The 14917-nt window shown below is 34.8% G+C and overlaps 1 protein-coding gene across 1 annotated transcript in view; it reads left to right on the forward strand.

Moving 5' to 3' along the window:
• The window catches only part of SLC16A7 (solute carrier family 16 member 7), a 30833-nt gene extending 16407 nt beyond the window's left edge, over nucleotides 1–14426 (forward strand). Inside the window, exons 2-4 of the mRNA XM_010173447.1 lie at nucleotides 8219–8362; nucleotides 9960–10772; nucleotides 13349–14426. Of these exons, the coding sequence (XP_010171749.1) occupies nucleotides 8219–8362; nucleotides 9960–10772; nucleotides 13349–13620 (1229 nt within the window). The 3' untranslated portion in view covers nucleotides 13621–14426. The remainder of the gene's footprint in view (nucleotides 1–8218; nucleotides 8363–9959; nucleotides 10773–13348) is intronic.
• The last annotated feature ends 491 nt before the right edge of the window (nucleotides 14427–14917 follow it).

Below are 14917 nucleotides of genomic sequence, written 5' to 3' on the forward strand. Positions count from 1 at the left end.
CCCTTCCAATCCCCAACATTCTGTGATTCTGTGATTCTGTGAAAGTGTAAAAAATGCTGAAATACTTAGCTGTATGTGACTTAATTTAACAATAAATATGTCAACATGAAATTTAGGCATAATTTTGGGACAGAACTTTTTTTGTAGTCAGTAACCATAAATGTTTCTGAAAACTGATGAGTGTTCAGCAGCTCATGGAATTACACTCATTACCTATTAAATATTATGAAGTTTCATATTGCTAATTTCAAAAGAAATGTCATAAATCATCTCAGAGTCTTCTGCTTTGTGATCAAGTGTTATAGCCTTTAACGAAAAAAAATTTGTAGCGGAGCATGCAAAAGATAATTTATAAAAGACATCAATATGTATCCATGTAAATAATAATCATCAAGGCTACTCCTTGATTAAAAACTGGGAAAAATTCCAACTTTTTAAAATTCATAGATATAAAGTAATTTTCTAACTTTATTGTGCTTTGTAAATTACATGGTCCATAACTCCATACACATTTGCACCCTAGCAAACAAGAAGAAAACCTGGAAGCCAAGCAACAGTTTTAATCAAAATACATAAAGCCCTTGATTCATGTCTGATGTATCACTGCAAAAAAACCCCAGAATACCAAAACAGATCAAGGATCTGTAATTTCTACATAAAAAACAATATATTTAGAGCAAGCACCAACATCACTGATCACTCACTTTGTTTCTTCTGAACATTTCAGGAAAAACAGCTCATATTTGCAGCCAAACTTACGTGTTCCTGATTTGAGCACATCAGTTCAAAATTATGAAATGTAACCTTTTGGGAGGAGGAATCTTAAAGAAACAACCAGTGTGTCTGAGACATTCTACCATGAGCCAGACTCCTGTGGCATACCACACACATGGTTATTGTATTTCTTATAAAAGTCCTAAGGAGTATCTGAAGGTCAAATTAATCCTTATTAGTAATCAAAAGATAGAAACTTAATAGAATTCCAGGATCCTTCAAGACACAAGTGAGAATATGTGCATTCAGGGTAATGACGCTGAGGAAATGTCATTAGAGCAGGGAAAGTGGAGAGCAAAGTGTGATGGATGGTTGAACGACTGACTGCTTACTCGCCAGCATGCTGGGCTTTCAGCTGCTGAACTATCTTAACTCAGAGTTGAGCAACCCTAACTCAATGTTAGCCTTTTTTTTTAAAAAAAATTTATTGCAAGAAGATTTTTTTCCTCTTTGCTTTTTGTCAAGGTTACTGTATTATCTAGGTTTATGGAATCAGTGCAGCCAGTGGTAAATGTTGTATGAATTGGAAAAAAAAATACTGCCAAATGCACACAAGTACTACAGAGAAAGCTTTCCAACAATTTTTGAACTGTGTTACCTTCAGTGGTGTCACACAAACACATAGGATACGATAGAAACACAGGTTACCATTTAGAGATGTAATAAAGGGACACAAAAATAGTTGCATGACATTTTAATATTTTCAAATTAATCTATACTTTTTAAAATTATTTTTTTCTGTCTGCATTCTCTAAACACCTATCCAAGAGTACTAAAATTATTTAGCCATAAGTTTTTGAACTAGAGATAAGACTGCCACAGAATGCTCAGTATTCTGACTTAGTCCTGCATGAGAACACCAGCATATTTTTAAAGCATTTTCCAACTTAATGAACAGCTTTTAAACATTATCAAAATCAATTTTTAGTTGATTTTCCCCTGGATGTCAGAGGTGACATTCCAATAGCAGTACTAAATACTTACCTAAAGCATTTGTGGTTGAAGGAATTGTTTTAAAGTGAAAGGTAAGGGTCTAATTTAAAAAAAAAATTATTAGGGATTCTTTGCCAAACAAAGCAAATCAGCCTCTGCAAGTGAATTTTTTTATTTTTTAAAAAAGAAAGAAAAAGAAAAAGAAAAAGAAAAAGAAAAAGAAAAAGAAAAAGAAAAAGAAAAAGAAAAAGAAAAAGAAAAAGAAAAAGAAAAAGAAAAAGAAAAAGAAAAAGGATAAAAATAAAAAGGATAAAAATAAAAAGGATAAAAAGAAAAACAAAGTCTGACTGATATTAGCAAGTAGTTTATCCTAATGTTAATTTTTGGAGCTCCTTGGGCTTTTCTAGCCTTGTAGGAAACAGAAATAAAAAAAAATAAAGCTGGATTGGAAAGATAGCTGCATTGACTCTGCCGAGCAGATAACTGAAAATGCACTTGTGTTTAAATCACTTGAGTTGACAGGATCCAATCTACAATATTGCATTAGTGCAACTTGAAATATTATTATTGCATTTATTTTCAACTTCTTTCAGTAATTCACTTTATTTAAATAAATGTCATAGTGTTCAGACTGATTCATTTCAAATTCCTTTGGATCAATGACACTATGAACATTGTATGACATTGTCAATATGTCTTTAAAAAATTACCTTTTTATCAAGAATGTTCATGTCTAGTTCCATACTAAAAATAATGCAGGTAGCAAAATAAAAAGCATAATGTATGTGAAATAAATTACAGCTGTGAATTATCTTTAATTACATCACTGTATTATAGCAGTGAGAAATCAAACCACGACACATAAATTAAATACTAAAACCTATATTACATATTTTTTAAAGAAACTTTTATTTCTACAGTGAATATAAATATAAAATATACCCAAAGATTACCTCATTATGGACATAAAAGACAATTATAGCAGCTTGATACTGCTACAAACTAGTCTGTACTATTGTAACCATTCTGACTAGTTATTATACATTTAAGTTGCAGAACATTTTTTCATCCCTCACAGAAAGTGGTGTCTATTTATGAGACAACTGTCTAAAGTAATTTTTTTTTTTTTTTTTTCATTTTGGTAAGGGAAAAAAAAAGATGGAAAAGAAAAAAAGGCAGCAAGAATTCAAGTGTTCTAGATTCTGCTTCTCTTATAAATTAATGGAGTGTACCTAATACATTTGGACTTATAAATGTTATTCTACCTGAGAGGTGATCAAGATACAGATTTTATGCCAAATAAATCTTCCTTTTTTCTATATAATGGCCTTAAAACTGATCTACCTGTACTGTTAACTGAAGGTATTGTGAAATGAAAATATTGGTTTGTATCCTTTAAGCTTTTAGAAATACTAAATATAAAGTTTTTGCATTATCTTCAGAGTCAGATCTTTTTTTGAATTGTATATTTTCTTAGAGCGGAAAAAAGTGAATAAATTGATAGATGTGTGTGTATATGAATGTGTGTGTATCTCTGAGTATGTAACTATATGAGAAAGAATATTAAATTTACAGTGCATAGTTTGAGCCCTCTATTCACTTCCACAGAAATAGCAAGCAGTACATTACTTTAAAAAGAATCTTTAATGTTTGAGTTATGTTTAAACCCTATTAGCACAAACCCCATCTTTTAAGGGGAAAAACATGATTATTTCTTCAAATATCCACTTTTTAAATCTACTTATTATTCAGTTATGTAGTCTTTATTGCTTTTCATTTACAACAGCATGACTTATCAGAAAAAGGAAGATTTAAATGGTGTTTGAAAAGTTAAAATTGGTAGTGAGGGGAAAATAAGGATTATTGCTGCCTTTGTGTGGTGGTTTTGCTTGGCTAGCAGCCAAAGAGCCTCTCGTTCTGTCTCCCAGTACCCACAGATGTCCTGCAGATGCTCAGGGTTGGGGCTCGGGACAGCCCCATGGATCAGGGCTGCCCCACGGCTTAAATATTAATATTGTGAGAAATAATTAGTCTCATTTGTAAGCAATATTTTTCTTCCAAGAGGTCTTGATATTCACTGAAGTCCAGTGAAAATAGCTTTGTCCTCACATTTTGCACAATAGATGTGCAAGTGAATGTTCTGCTGAGCCATCCAAACAGAACATAGGTGTCACATTATTATAGGCTTTGCATACAACATCATAAGCAGCTCCCAAATGCATGAGCCAGTCTTTGCTCACATAACTGACATGATTTTTGCCATCTTTCCCTTGACACATGATGAAGAATTTGAAAAGCTGCTATTTTTTCTTGTCTTCTTCTAGAGCATTTGTGTCCTGCTGCACAGCCCTTCCTGAAACTGTTCTTCAGTGGCACCAGTTACAGTTGTTTTATTCCTTCTCACAGTCTGGCCATTTGCCTCGAATCGAAAGTTATAAAACAAAAATACAGCCAGGAGACTGTTAGCACATTATGATAATGGTCTTAAATTTGGTTTAGGGAGTGTATAGTCTTTTGTGGCTGATGGTTTGTAGGTGCTAAGGGAGAGATCAGAGTAAATATTCACTTGGGCTTCGTGACTTAACATCTGTTATGTAGTTACTTCAAGCTTTGGGAAAGCAGACTCAGAGATCCAGCAGTCCTTTAGTGCATTAACATGCATTAATGTATAGCATGATTTTGGCAGTGTTACAGTACTTAAACAGCTTAATCTTCCTTCTGCAAAAAAGAAAAAAATATGCAAGGAATATAGATACATGCTGGCATTTGAGCATTGCTTAAATAATTGTAGAAGCTGTTGGATATGAAATGAAATTTGTGCACGGCTATAAAACATATGATGGCAGGCAAACAGCTGGAATTTATATAGATTCATCTACGTTAAGGTATGAATATGCATCATTTTATGAGACTCCAAAACCAAGTATATACACAGATGTCACAGGAAAATGTTTAACCTACTCATCAGATTGGAAGGGTTCCTAGATAACTTAGGGAGTAAGCTTAAACTAACTTTATGGCTTATAGAACAATTAATATTTCCCACATGCACAAATTTCAAGTCACAATACTGGAATATACTAAAAGAAGACACAAAATTAAATTGAGCTGTGGTGGTAAATACACATCATTAATTTAAGGAAAACTTCTCAAAGAGAATGTTATGTTTAAAGGAATTTTAAATTCATAATACATTCCAGATTTAGGTAATTTGAAAGTACAGAGCTCAGACTCATCAGATGGCTTGATCTTTCTTCTGGTGTCTTCATCCACTGCCTACTTAAATTAATACATCCATATTTGACCTCTGGCTAACAGGTCTTGTAGGTGAGGCTAACATTGTATGCTTTGATCTGAAAAGCTGCAACTTACAGTCCTGGCCTAACTGCCACAGTTAAAATCCACAGAGATGCAGTTTTCTTGTTCCTAATAGGGAACTTTTTGCAAAATGATCTCCCTCAAGGGACAGTACTACAAAACTTGCCATTTCTGGACACCCCCCAGAAAACCCAACCATGCAAACACTAAAAACAAACCTTTTCCCCAACCCCCTAAACAAACAAGAATTTGTGTCATTTTCTCGTTCCGGGAGAAGGAAGGAAGGAGCAGTATTAAAGACTATGATTATTATTATCAGTACTCTTCTGGCATGACTATTACACCAGAGCTCATCTTTATCCTTAATTACGGTTAGAAAACATTGTCAGCGCTGTGCAATACTGTCTTTTTGATCTATAGTTTTATTTTAAATGCTAACAATATAGCAATATTGCACAACAATAATCTTTTTTTAATGCTGTTCCTCTCTCATTTGTTCTCACACCTATTCTGGCTTTTCATGCTGTCTTTAATGAGAAAAGAAACACTGCTAACAGGACTGTTGACGTCGTAACAAGTATTTATGTAAGGGTGCAATTCAAGGTGCTGACTAGAGTGAATAAATCTGTAAATAGTATGGTCAAATATTTACCAGCTATGATGCCTCTTTCTTACTTATTTTCTAAGGATCAGCAAAGGAACATTTTAAGTAAAACTACAGCAAGGCAAAACGTATTACAGCTGTAATTTTTTGGGGGGTCAGAGTATTAACATATCCTACACAAATTTTTCAATTACAGCTTTATAAATACTTCCATGTCATTACAGGAAAATAATTTTTAAAATACTTATTTTGTTATCTTTGAAGTGAAATAACATTATTGTGTTTAGCAATTATAACAATTAAAACTTTATTTTATTCAGAAAACTGCCTTTAATGGAATTTATTTTCAGAAACATAATTATTAATTGATAGAGACACAAAAGTTTTCGCCTTGAGTTAAACAAAGAATTCAAGTTAAAAGGGGATTTTATGACCCAGAAGAAATATTTGTATTGTTCACTTATTTCAAAAGGCCTTTCTTTCTAATTCAAACATGAGCCAAACTACTGATTATCCAAACATAGCTCTATAAATAAAAAAAAAAAAGTGATTGAAGTTATAATACAGCATAGTTATGAGAGCACAAGTTTATAAATAGGAGAAGTAAGCATGATATATTTGGAAAGTGTTTGGAGCCTAATTTGTCTGTCCTTCATGTTTCACTGCTTTCCCATATGGCCTCAAAGGAGAAACCCCACCTCGTCACTGTTCTGCTCAGTGGTTCCCCTCCAAATGGAAATAAGTGTTAAGTATCTCATAATATAAGCTGTCAGTGAAATGTTTTAGTGCTTCATATATGGTTTAAAGTCTTTTAATAAATCTCTGGGCTATTGTAGATTTGGTGAGCCATTCCATGCTGTGGAATTTTGTCTGTTGGTTTCATTATACGGTTATGCTTAAACTTCAGATCAGTGAGCAGCAGAGCCTGGTGTGTTATGTTTTTGTGTTTGTAAGGTGAGCCCTAATGCCTTCAGTCTGAGCATCCTTTACCTTCCCAGTAAAAGAGCCACCCTGTTTATCCTCTGTGCCCCCACCTACTGTAAACGGTACAGCTGCCTGGGCAAGAAGATGGATTGCTTTTACTGGTGGAAAGCTGAGTGCATTGGCCAGTGTCTGTGCTGCCCGGACAGGGACCTCCTTTTTTCATCAAATGCTGCCCTAGACTCCTTGTGACCCAAGCTATTTAATAAATGCACAAACTGTAAGATCTAAACATCACTCAAATCTTTGATTTCAGTCAAGTTAATTTCAAACTGACCTCTGGATTCATGAGCTATTAGAAAAGATGGGCAGACGTAGGGCAACACTATTGTAGAAGCTTATTTTTGTATAGAAGTAAGCTAAAATTTGATCATTTGGCATATGCTTAAGAATTTTTTTTTTGTTGATATGCAAGTACTAATTAGCATTTACAGTACATGTGTAATAATACTTTAATACATTTAAGATAATTCGAACAGTGGAGTCTAAAAAAACTGTACCTATGAAAATACACTTTTAAATTTGGTTGGATTTTACTTTTTTACGTCATGGAGTTTCTGGCATTTATTCCTTTAGATATTTATAAAGAGACTTAAAACTGTTACCAGTACAGTGAATGATTTGCAGTGAAATCAAATGCAGAGCTTAGCATTCCACTTTATGCCAGGTACCTGCTTTATCTTGAGTTTGAAATTTATTGCTTTTTATTATGGGATTTTTTATTTTTTAACTAGATAAGCTTAGTTATTGCAAAAGCAAGACTATTCATAATGGTTTGGGCCAAATATAGTGCAGTCAGATGGTATGCAGGTTTACCTAAAGAGCTTTGACAACCTCTTAATCTTGATATGTAGCACACCATCTATTCCAGTCACAGTCATTTAAAAAACATATAATGCATGTCATGCTAAATTGCACACTAGCTGTTTGTTTACTATGGACATAATTACTCCATAAACTGAATTGCAGTTGAAACTTAAAAATGGACCTGTAGCAATATTTTCAAAGTTTATAGGTCTTTATGGTAAACCACATCTTAGATTTTCCCAGACCAACATCTTACTGCACATTAACACTCCTTTCTGGATGAAGTAAGGGAAAATGAGCCTCAGGGGCCAGAGATTTACATTCTGATTTAACAATATTTTTAAGACTATGTGTAGTTTTAAGTAGGGGTTCAGGACATGCTACAGTATTAAGATCAGATATTAGTTTGCTTGCTTGGAGATTCCTCCTGCTCTGTGAAGTGGAGTTTTGATATCTGTCTCATAGTTGAAATTCTTCAGTCCTTGCACTTTCAAAACTTCCATTGACGGATCTCAGTATTGATTGCTTGCCAACTGTAACAATCCCTCTTGCTTGTCTGATGTCTTTTATCTTTTGATCCATCTCCATGACTAATCAATATTTGTATTGTCATGGAGGCAATATATTCACATCCAGGCTCTTGTGTGTGCAAACGCACAGTGTGTTTGTAAGACAAATCAGTATAGAAACAGCTAAACATTTTTCAAGATAGAAGAGTAAGGCATTCCAACATATCCTGAACACAAAGATATGTCTGATGGTTACCTATTACCTGTTAACATATTTTCTTTCTGCCAACAGGTCCCATAAGCAGCATTTTGGTGAATAAATATGGTAGCCGGCCTGTGATGATAGCAGGAGGCATCCTGTGTTCATTTGGTATGATTGCTTCCTCTTTCTGCAATAGTGTCCTGGAACTTTATCTCTGTATTGGTGTCGTTGGAGGTAAGATTCCTGTTTAAAAGGGATTATTATATTATATTATATTATATGATTTCTGATACTGTTCTAGCAATGAGACTTACTGATCAAGAAGCCGCTGTGCAAGGCATTGTGCAAATGCAAACCAAGAAGGTAGCAAGATCAGTTCATTTCAGCTACCTGAACTGTCTAATCCTGTAAATTAACTGGTATTACGTTAAATAATTTCTTAGGATATTTCAGGAACAACTGATGATTTTATTCAATAAATGCTGTATGTTTGTACTGTTCCACACCACACTGTAATTATGGTATAAAAATTGATTGGCTCATAACACACTTATTACAGTCATTTGTGTAGGTTTTCACATTCATTCTTTTAGCTTTCAGTCATGTTGCACTTCAAATGGGGTAGCAGAGGCTAGCAGAATTCCAGTAAAAATGCAAAAGCTAGTAGCAGCTTTCTGTAGGTTTGTATATACATATAGTCTGACAGATAAGTATAACAACTTTCCATTCTATAGCTTTCTTTTTAAAATCTGCCAGCATCAATCCCCAAATAAAATTATTCATATATCAACAAAGGACTGAATATGGCCTTAGGCAATGAACTATTGTGATTGTAAAGCCAATAAATTAAATAACCTCCTTATTGAAAATTATGGTGGTGGTTTTTGGTTTTTTATAATTACCTCCTCAGAATAAGGACGGAAAGTAATGTGAAATATTGGCAGGTAATAAAAAAAAGAGAATACTTGTTCCTATATTCAAGCTCATCTTTCTTTATGTTGGGACTTAATGAGGCCTTCTTTGTTCAATGATTATTTCTTAAAGCTCTAATTTTTTACATCCTAAACTTGGGGCTCATTGATAGAGTAAAATTAGGGTCCAGGAATTGGCCTATCAGAGAAGAAAACTTCTTTCCTCTGCCATCCAGGAGATGCATAGCTACTTAGACCTTATTACCTAGATGTCTTAATGCAGAGTGAAGACCTAGAGGTTCAGCTTATATACTCATCTGATGAGGATGAGTGATCTGCTCCCATGCATGTCCTTTATAACTCTTCTGCCTTTAGTAGTGACTTCCATACCTGGGGAAGTTAAGCTGAATGTACTCCAAAATAATTAGCCATTTTAAGCGCCACTTTTGTACACAAACTTGATCTTAAATAAGGATGGAAATAAGAAATGAGGAGATTTATGCATTTAAATACACCCTGCATTCATTGTAGTTGAGGTGATATTTAATAACTTGTGAAATGAGACAAAAGATAATTGCATTTTAGCTTAGTAAATGTAAAAATGGTAAGTCAAGGTGCTGATACCATCATTCCTCTATGATTCCCCTATCTCTATCATTATGGAAACACAACAAGGAGTTTTAATTTTTATTGCAGTGCTACAGGCGAAATGGCAGAATGCCACCATGACATTGTCTTGGCATTTACACACATGGACAACAATGAAGCTGTATTTCATTGTGTGATGCTATTTGGTTTCTGTCTTCATAGAAAGGAATCACTGGATTAGATACTGGTCATTTTAAAAATAACTTGAAAGATGTGTGGTATGTTTTTTAATACATGCCCTTCAATAATATTATCTTTTATGTGTTGTTTAGGTCTGGGCTTAGCATTCAACTTGCAACCTGCCTTGACCATGATTGGCAAGTATTTCTATAAGAAGCGTCCCATTGCTAATGGATTGGCCATGGCTGGAAGTCCGGTGTTTCTTAGCACATTGGCACCTCTCAATCAATTCCTCTTTAATGCATTTGGCTGGAAAGGAAGCTTTCTCATACTGGGAGGACTTCTTTTGAACTGCTGTGTGGCTGGGTCACTTATGAGACCTGTTGGACCGAAAACAGTCCCTCCTGTGAAAAAAGATGTTGAAAAAGGCATAGGAGAGTCTACCTTGCACAAAAACAACAAGAAGTCTTTTTGGCAAACTATGAATAAATATCTAGATCTGTCCCTCTTCAAACACAGAGGGTTTCTGATCTATTTGTCAGGAAATGTCATTATGTTTATTGGTTTCTTTGCTCCAATAGTATTCTTGGCTCCTTATGCCAAGCACAAGGGAATTGATGAATATTCTGCTGCTTTTTTGCTATCTATCTTAGCCTTTGTAGACATGTTTGCTAGGCCTTCAATGGGACTTGTAGCAAACTCCAAGTTTATCCGGCCAAAGATTCAGTACTTTTTTAGTTTTGCTGTGTTGTACAATGGCGTCTGTCATATATTGTGCCCTCTAGCAACAAATTACACTGGCCTGGTGATATATGCTGTATTTTTTGGGTTTGCATTTGGAATGGTTAGCAGTGTTCTTTTTGAGACATTGATGGACCTTGTTGGGGCTGCCAGATTTTCCAGTGCAGTTGGACTTGTCACCATTGTGGAATGTTGCCCTGTGCTCATAGGCCCTCCTCTAGGAGGTAAGGATCTCTTTTATTACATTTTTTTTCAGACATTACAGCATAATTTTGCAATTTGATATTGAATTCATATAAACATTATTCTTAATGTTATTTAATGTTTTCTGTGTGACTGGGAATGCACTGTAGCAGCAGTGCACTGCATCAGTCATCTTTGCACTTTATAGCTGCAGATCCACATGAGAATCTAAAGGCATACTTTGCATGCATGTGCAATAGATTAAGAGCGTATTTCTACTGGCCCATCAATTCCTGTGATAAATGTATGTTTTCCTGATAGCACGTAGTACTAACTTTGCAACCTAGATTTACGTGTGTTCAGCTTGAATTTGCTCTTTGCCAACACAGTTCCTACTCTCTTGAATTGGTCAAATGCACTAGTCAGTTTTTGTGAAGAACTCAGAGTGACTTCTGATTTCTCTAACCTAATGGCAGCTAGAGGAGCACTCGTGTAAATTTAAAATAGCGATTTTAGTTTGCCTAAGCAGAGACAATTGGGGGAAAATGGGCAGGGGCATGTTCAGCAGCCTAGGCAGGGTGTGTGCCTAGTGGGATTCCAGTGCAGTGCTTGTGGAGCATGCGCCCTAGCATGATTTCACACCACATCCTCACTCTCAGCCAATCTTTTAGCTTCTTTCCATAGCCAACAGATATGTGTAAGGCAGTTCAGAGTGTGAACTATCCTACATTGACTAAAAGATGGTAAGGTTTTCAACTTCTCTCTTTTGAGTGTAAGGGGAACTTAAAGTGAGCCTAGATGTATGGCTTGGACTGCATTCACAACTTTTGGGCTTCTAGCACCAAAAATGATGAAGAGTCTTATCTAAAGCATTTTCTGTTTGCTAGCTTTTTAGTCAGTGGTTAGTAATGCTGTTAGTAAGTTTTACAATCTTAGGTTTTCTGATGATATAAGTGACTAAAGAAATAGATGCTCAAATCTTACTGAGAAGTATGGCTAAAAGTGTGTGCATTGCAGTGTAAGCCCAACAATATGAAATTATACTGAGATTACCACACTTGTGAACATACACTATACTCACATAGGCAGAACCACAGAAGTCAGCAAGATTATATGTCCCTAAACCCATTTATAACTATTATAAGGATTTTTCTCACTATTCTATATGAAAATAGCATTGTTGAGTGAAATTATAAATATGCCAAAAAAATTCCACTCAATTCAGTAAAATAATATTTATACAAGTAAATGTTTAATAGTCCTCAAGATATTCCATATTTCCCTCATCTTTTAACATACAAAATCATTTTGGTAATGTTAGAACAAAATAAATTCTTCTCACACAGACTCTTCCTATGCCACCTAGTGGAGGGACTGAGCCTGTGACCACTGGAGTGCCAGGTTCTGAAATCAATGTTAACTCCAAAGATACTATATCTAATATTTATGGAGCAGTAGCTTGTGCAGCTATTTATTTTTCAGTATATTAGTTTTGAAGAAGTTTTGAAAAGCATATGTTGGTGCTACAACTGTATAAATAATTTATTTATCTTGTTAAATAGAGACAACAAAGGGGATAATGACATGGAAAAGCTAAATTCCAGTTTTGACTAGTTCATATCCTTTAAAATATTATGCTGATGTAATGTTAATGCAGAATTTAATTTTTAATAGCCAGTTGTAAGAGACTACTTATCAATAAAAACAGTATATTCTACTATTCACACTAACAGGTGAATTATACAGTTGCAGTGCTATTTGAGCTTTTCCTAATACTAGGCTTGTGAAATAAGAAAAGACTAAAATATTTTATGGTTTTTAGATGTGTATCAGGTGAATAGACTGGCATTATGGCTTCAACCCAGTACAAGTATCTAAATACATACCAAATTGAAATGCACAGGTTATCCTCTGAATTTCAATGGTACTGTAGCAGAGTTTGGAGCTAAATAGTTGGATACATACAAATGTTGATTTGGCACTTGGTAAAATTTAGAAAGAATAGCTTATAAATTGGAAGAACAGTTTTATTTTCCTTACTGTGAACAAATGAATCTCAGAGGTGTGGATGTAATTTTTAGGTACAGGCTTCAGAGTTCAAAACTTGGGAGTTGAGCATGATAGCTGAAGGGACAAGCCTTTCTATCTCTTTTGCCAGTCACAGGAAAGTAAAAATGAAAAGCAAGCAGCTGATGCACAGTGACAGAAGCCTAAAAAGGCACATACCTCTTCATCCTATTGTCTGTATGCAGCTTTCATGAGTGTCAGAGAGTCACTCCAGAACAATAGGAAATAAAATTAAGAGGTGAATAAAAGACAATGAAAGAATCAAAATCAAAGAACTAAAAACTGTCTGTCATTATTTATTAAGCTTTACTTTGTTCTTCAGTGTTTTATCATTGTCAGTGATTCCAATGACAATTGCTAGCTTGACTAATATAGGTTTTGTTAGAGTTTTGCTATATATGTTACACTATTTGAACATGTTGAAAATGCTTTTCTGCTCTAACTTCAAAACCAGACAATATATAAGTATTTCTCCCAGGGAAAAATCTGGATTGTATTGGGTATTCTATTCTAAAGACTCTTTTTCTCTCTTCTTGTCTATGTATTTCAGGTTGGTTAGTGGATGTTACTGGTGAATATCAGTACATGTATTTTGTCTGCGGAGTGATTGTGATTGTGGCCAGTATCTGGTTGTTCATTGGCAATGCCATTAACTACAAGCTTTTGGCAAAAGAAAAGAAGTTAGAAGATGAGAAGCAGAAAGCAGAGAAGAACGCTGATTTGAAGGAAGCAGAGCCATTAACAAGCAATGAGAATGAAGATGCAACCAGCAGAGCTGATAAAGCTCTTGAAGAACCTTCAGAAAGAGAAACCAATATTTAATCTGCAGTATAGCTCAGAAGGCAACATTTATGACTTCCATTAGAGATATGTGTTCAAGACACAGGCCAGGTTTTGTGGAAATAATGATCAGTCACAATATTGGATGGGAACAGATTTTTGCCCTGTGGCAAGTCTATAAGTTAAATTACTATCTACAGTTTATTTATTTCAGTGATGCAAAATTGAGATCACAGAGGTGGTGACTCCATGCAAATGAGTCCATCAAACTATGATTCTGGACATTCAAGAGTCAGGTAAATCAGACTTTATGTAAAGCCTTCCAATGACAAAACAATTTGTTTTAAAAGTATATCTAATGCACAAGTATCTCTTACTTATTTAAGAAGATACTTTTTGTTCAACTTTAGAGTATTGTTAAAGTCCATTGAAGTAATCTGCCCAAATTGTACTTACCCCTAATATTAAAAAGAATGTAAACTCAAAGATTTGTTTCAATAGAAACAGCGTTCCTGAATGAAGCACACTGAAACTGTTTTCTCTTTTGTATGCCCACTAGATCACAAAGGTACATTATGTGTGTTTAAACAGTTATAATATGAATGTAAAAGTTAAGGCCAGAAGTTGAACAATTGGTGGGCACCATCTCTAAAATACAATAAAACCAGCTGAATTAGAATATATTCCAGAAGTTGTTTCCTCCTGTGATAGCTGACAACATTGTACTTCAACATACACTTTTGAACACAAAGTACGTTCAGACCTCAGTAAATCAAACTAAGCTAAAATCTGCCTGTACATAAAAGGCTTTAAAACCAAGATTTGCATTGCTAACAAGAGTGGCAGTTAGTTTGATCAGTTATGTATTACTGTATGGCTGAAGGAACTGGACTGGACTGTGAAGCCTTCTTCCTAAAGGGACTAGATTCAGAACCTGGTGACATTAAAAGGATACTTACCCTTAGCTTTTGTGGCCTGAATCAGTTTCATGGCAAAGACTTCAAAGTAGCTGCTTGGGTTTATTGGCAAGTCATTAGTTGTTCAATGGTCTACTGAGAGGAGATTTAAGGTCTAACTTCAGGTCTTTGCAGACAGATAACTTTTTACGAATTTTCACCTCCCTTTCCCATGTATTTAGTGAAAAGCTACTTTTTTGTAATGCCAGCTCGAGCAAAAATGCTGCAGGGCACATTGACAGTGCCAGTCTGAAAGCTTTGCATTGATGTATCATTTCTGTGCAGAGTATTTGGTCTTGTGTCTACAATTTCACACAGACACTCATGGCAGTTAAAATGTACACAATTGTTCCTCTTCCTTTAGGCGAAAGAAAACATAAGTC

Source organism: Antrostomus carolinensis, unplaced genomic scaffold (assembly GCF_000700745.2).
Source record: "Antrostomus carolinensis isolate BGI_N321 unplaced genomic scaffold, ASM70074v2 scaffold6778, whole genome shotgun sequence".
Lineage (NCBI taxonomy): Eukaryota > Metazoa > Chordata > Aves > Caprimulgiformes > Caprimulgidae > Antrostomus > Antrostomus carolinensis.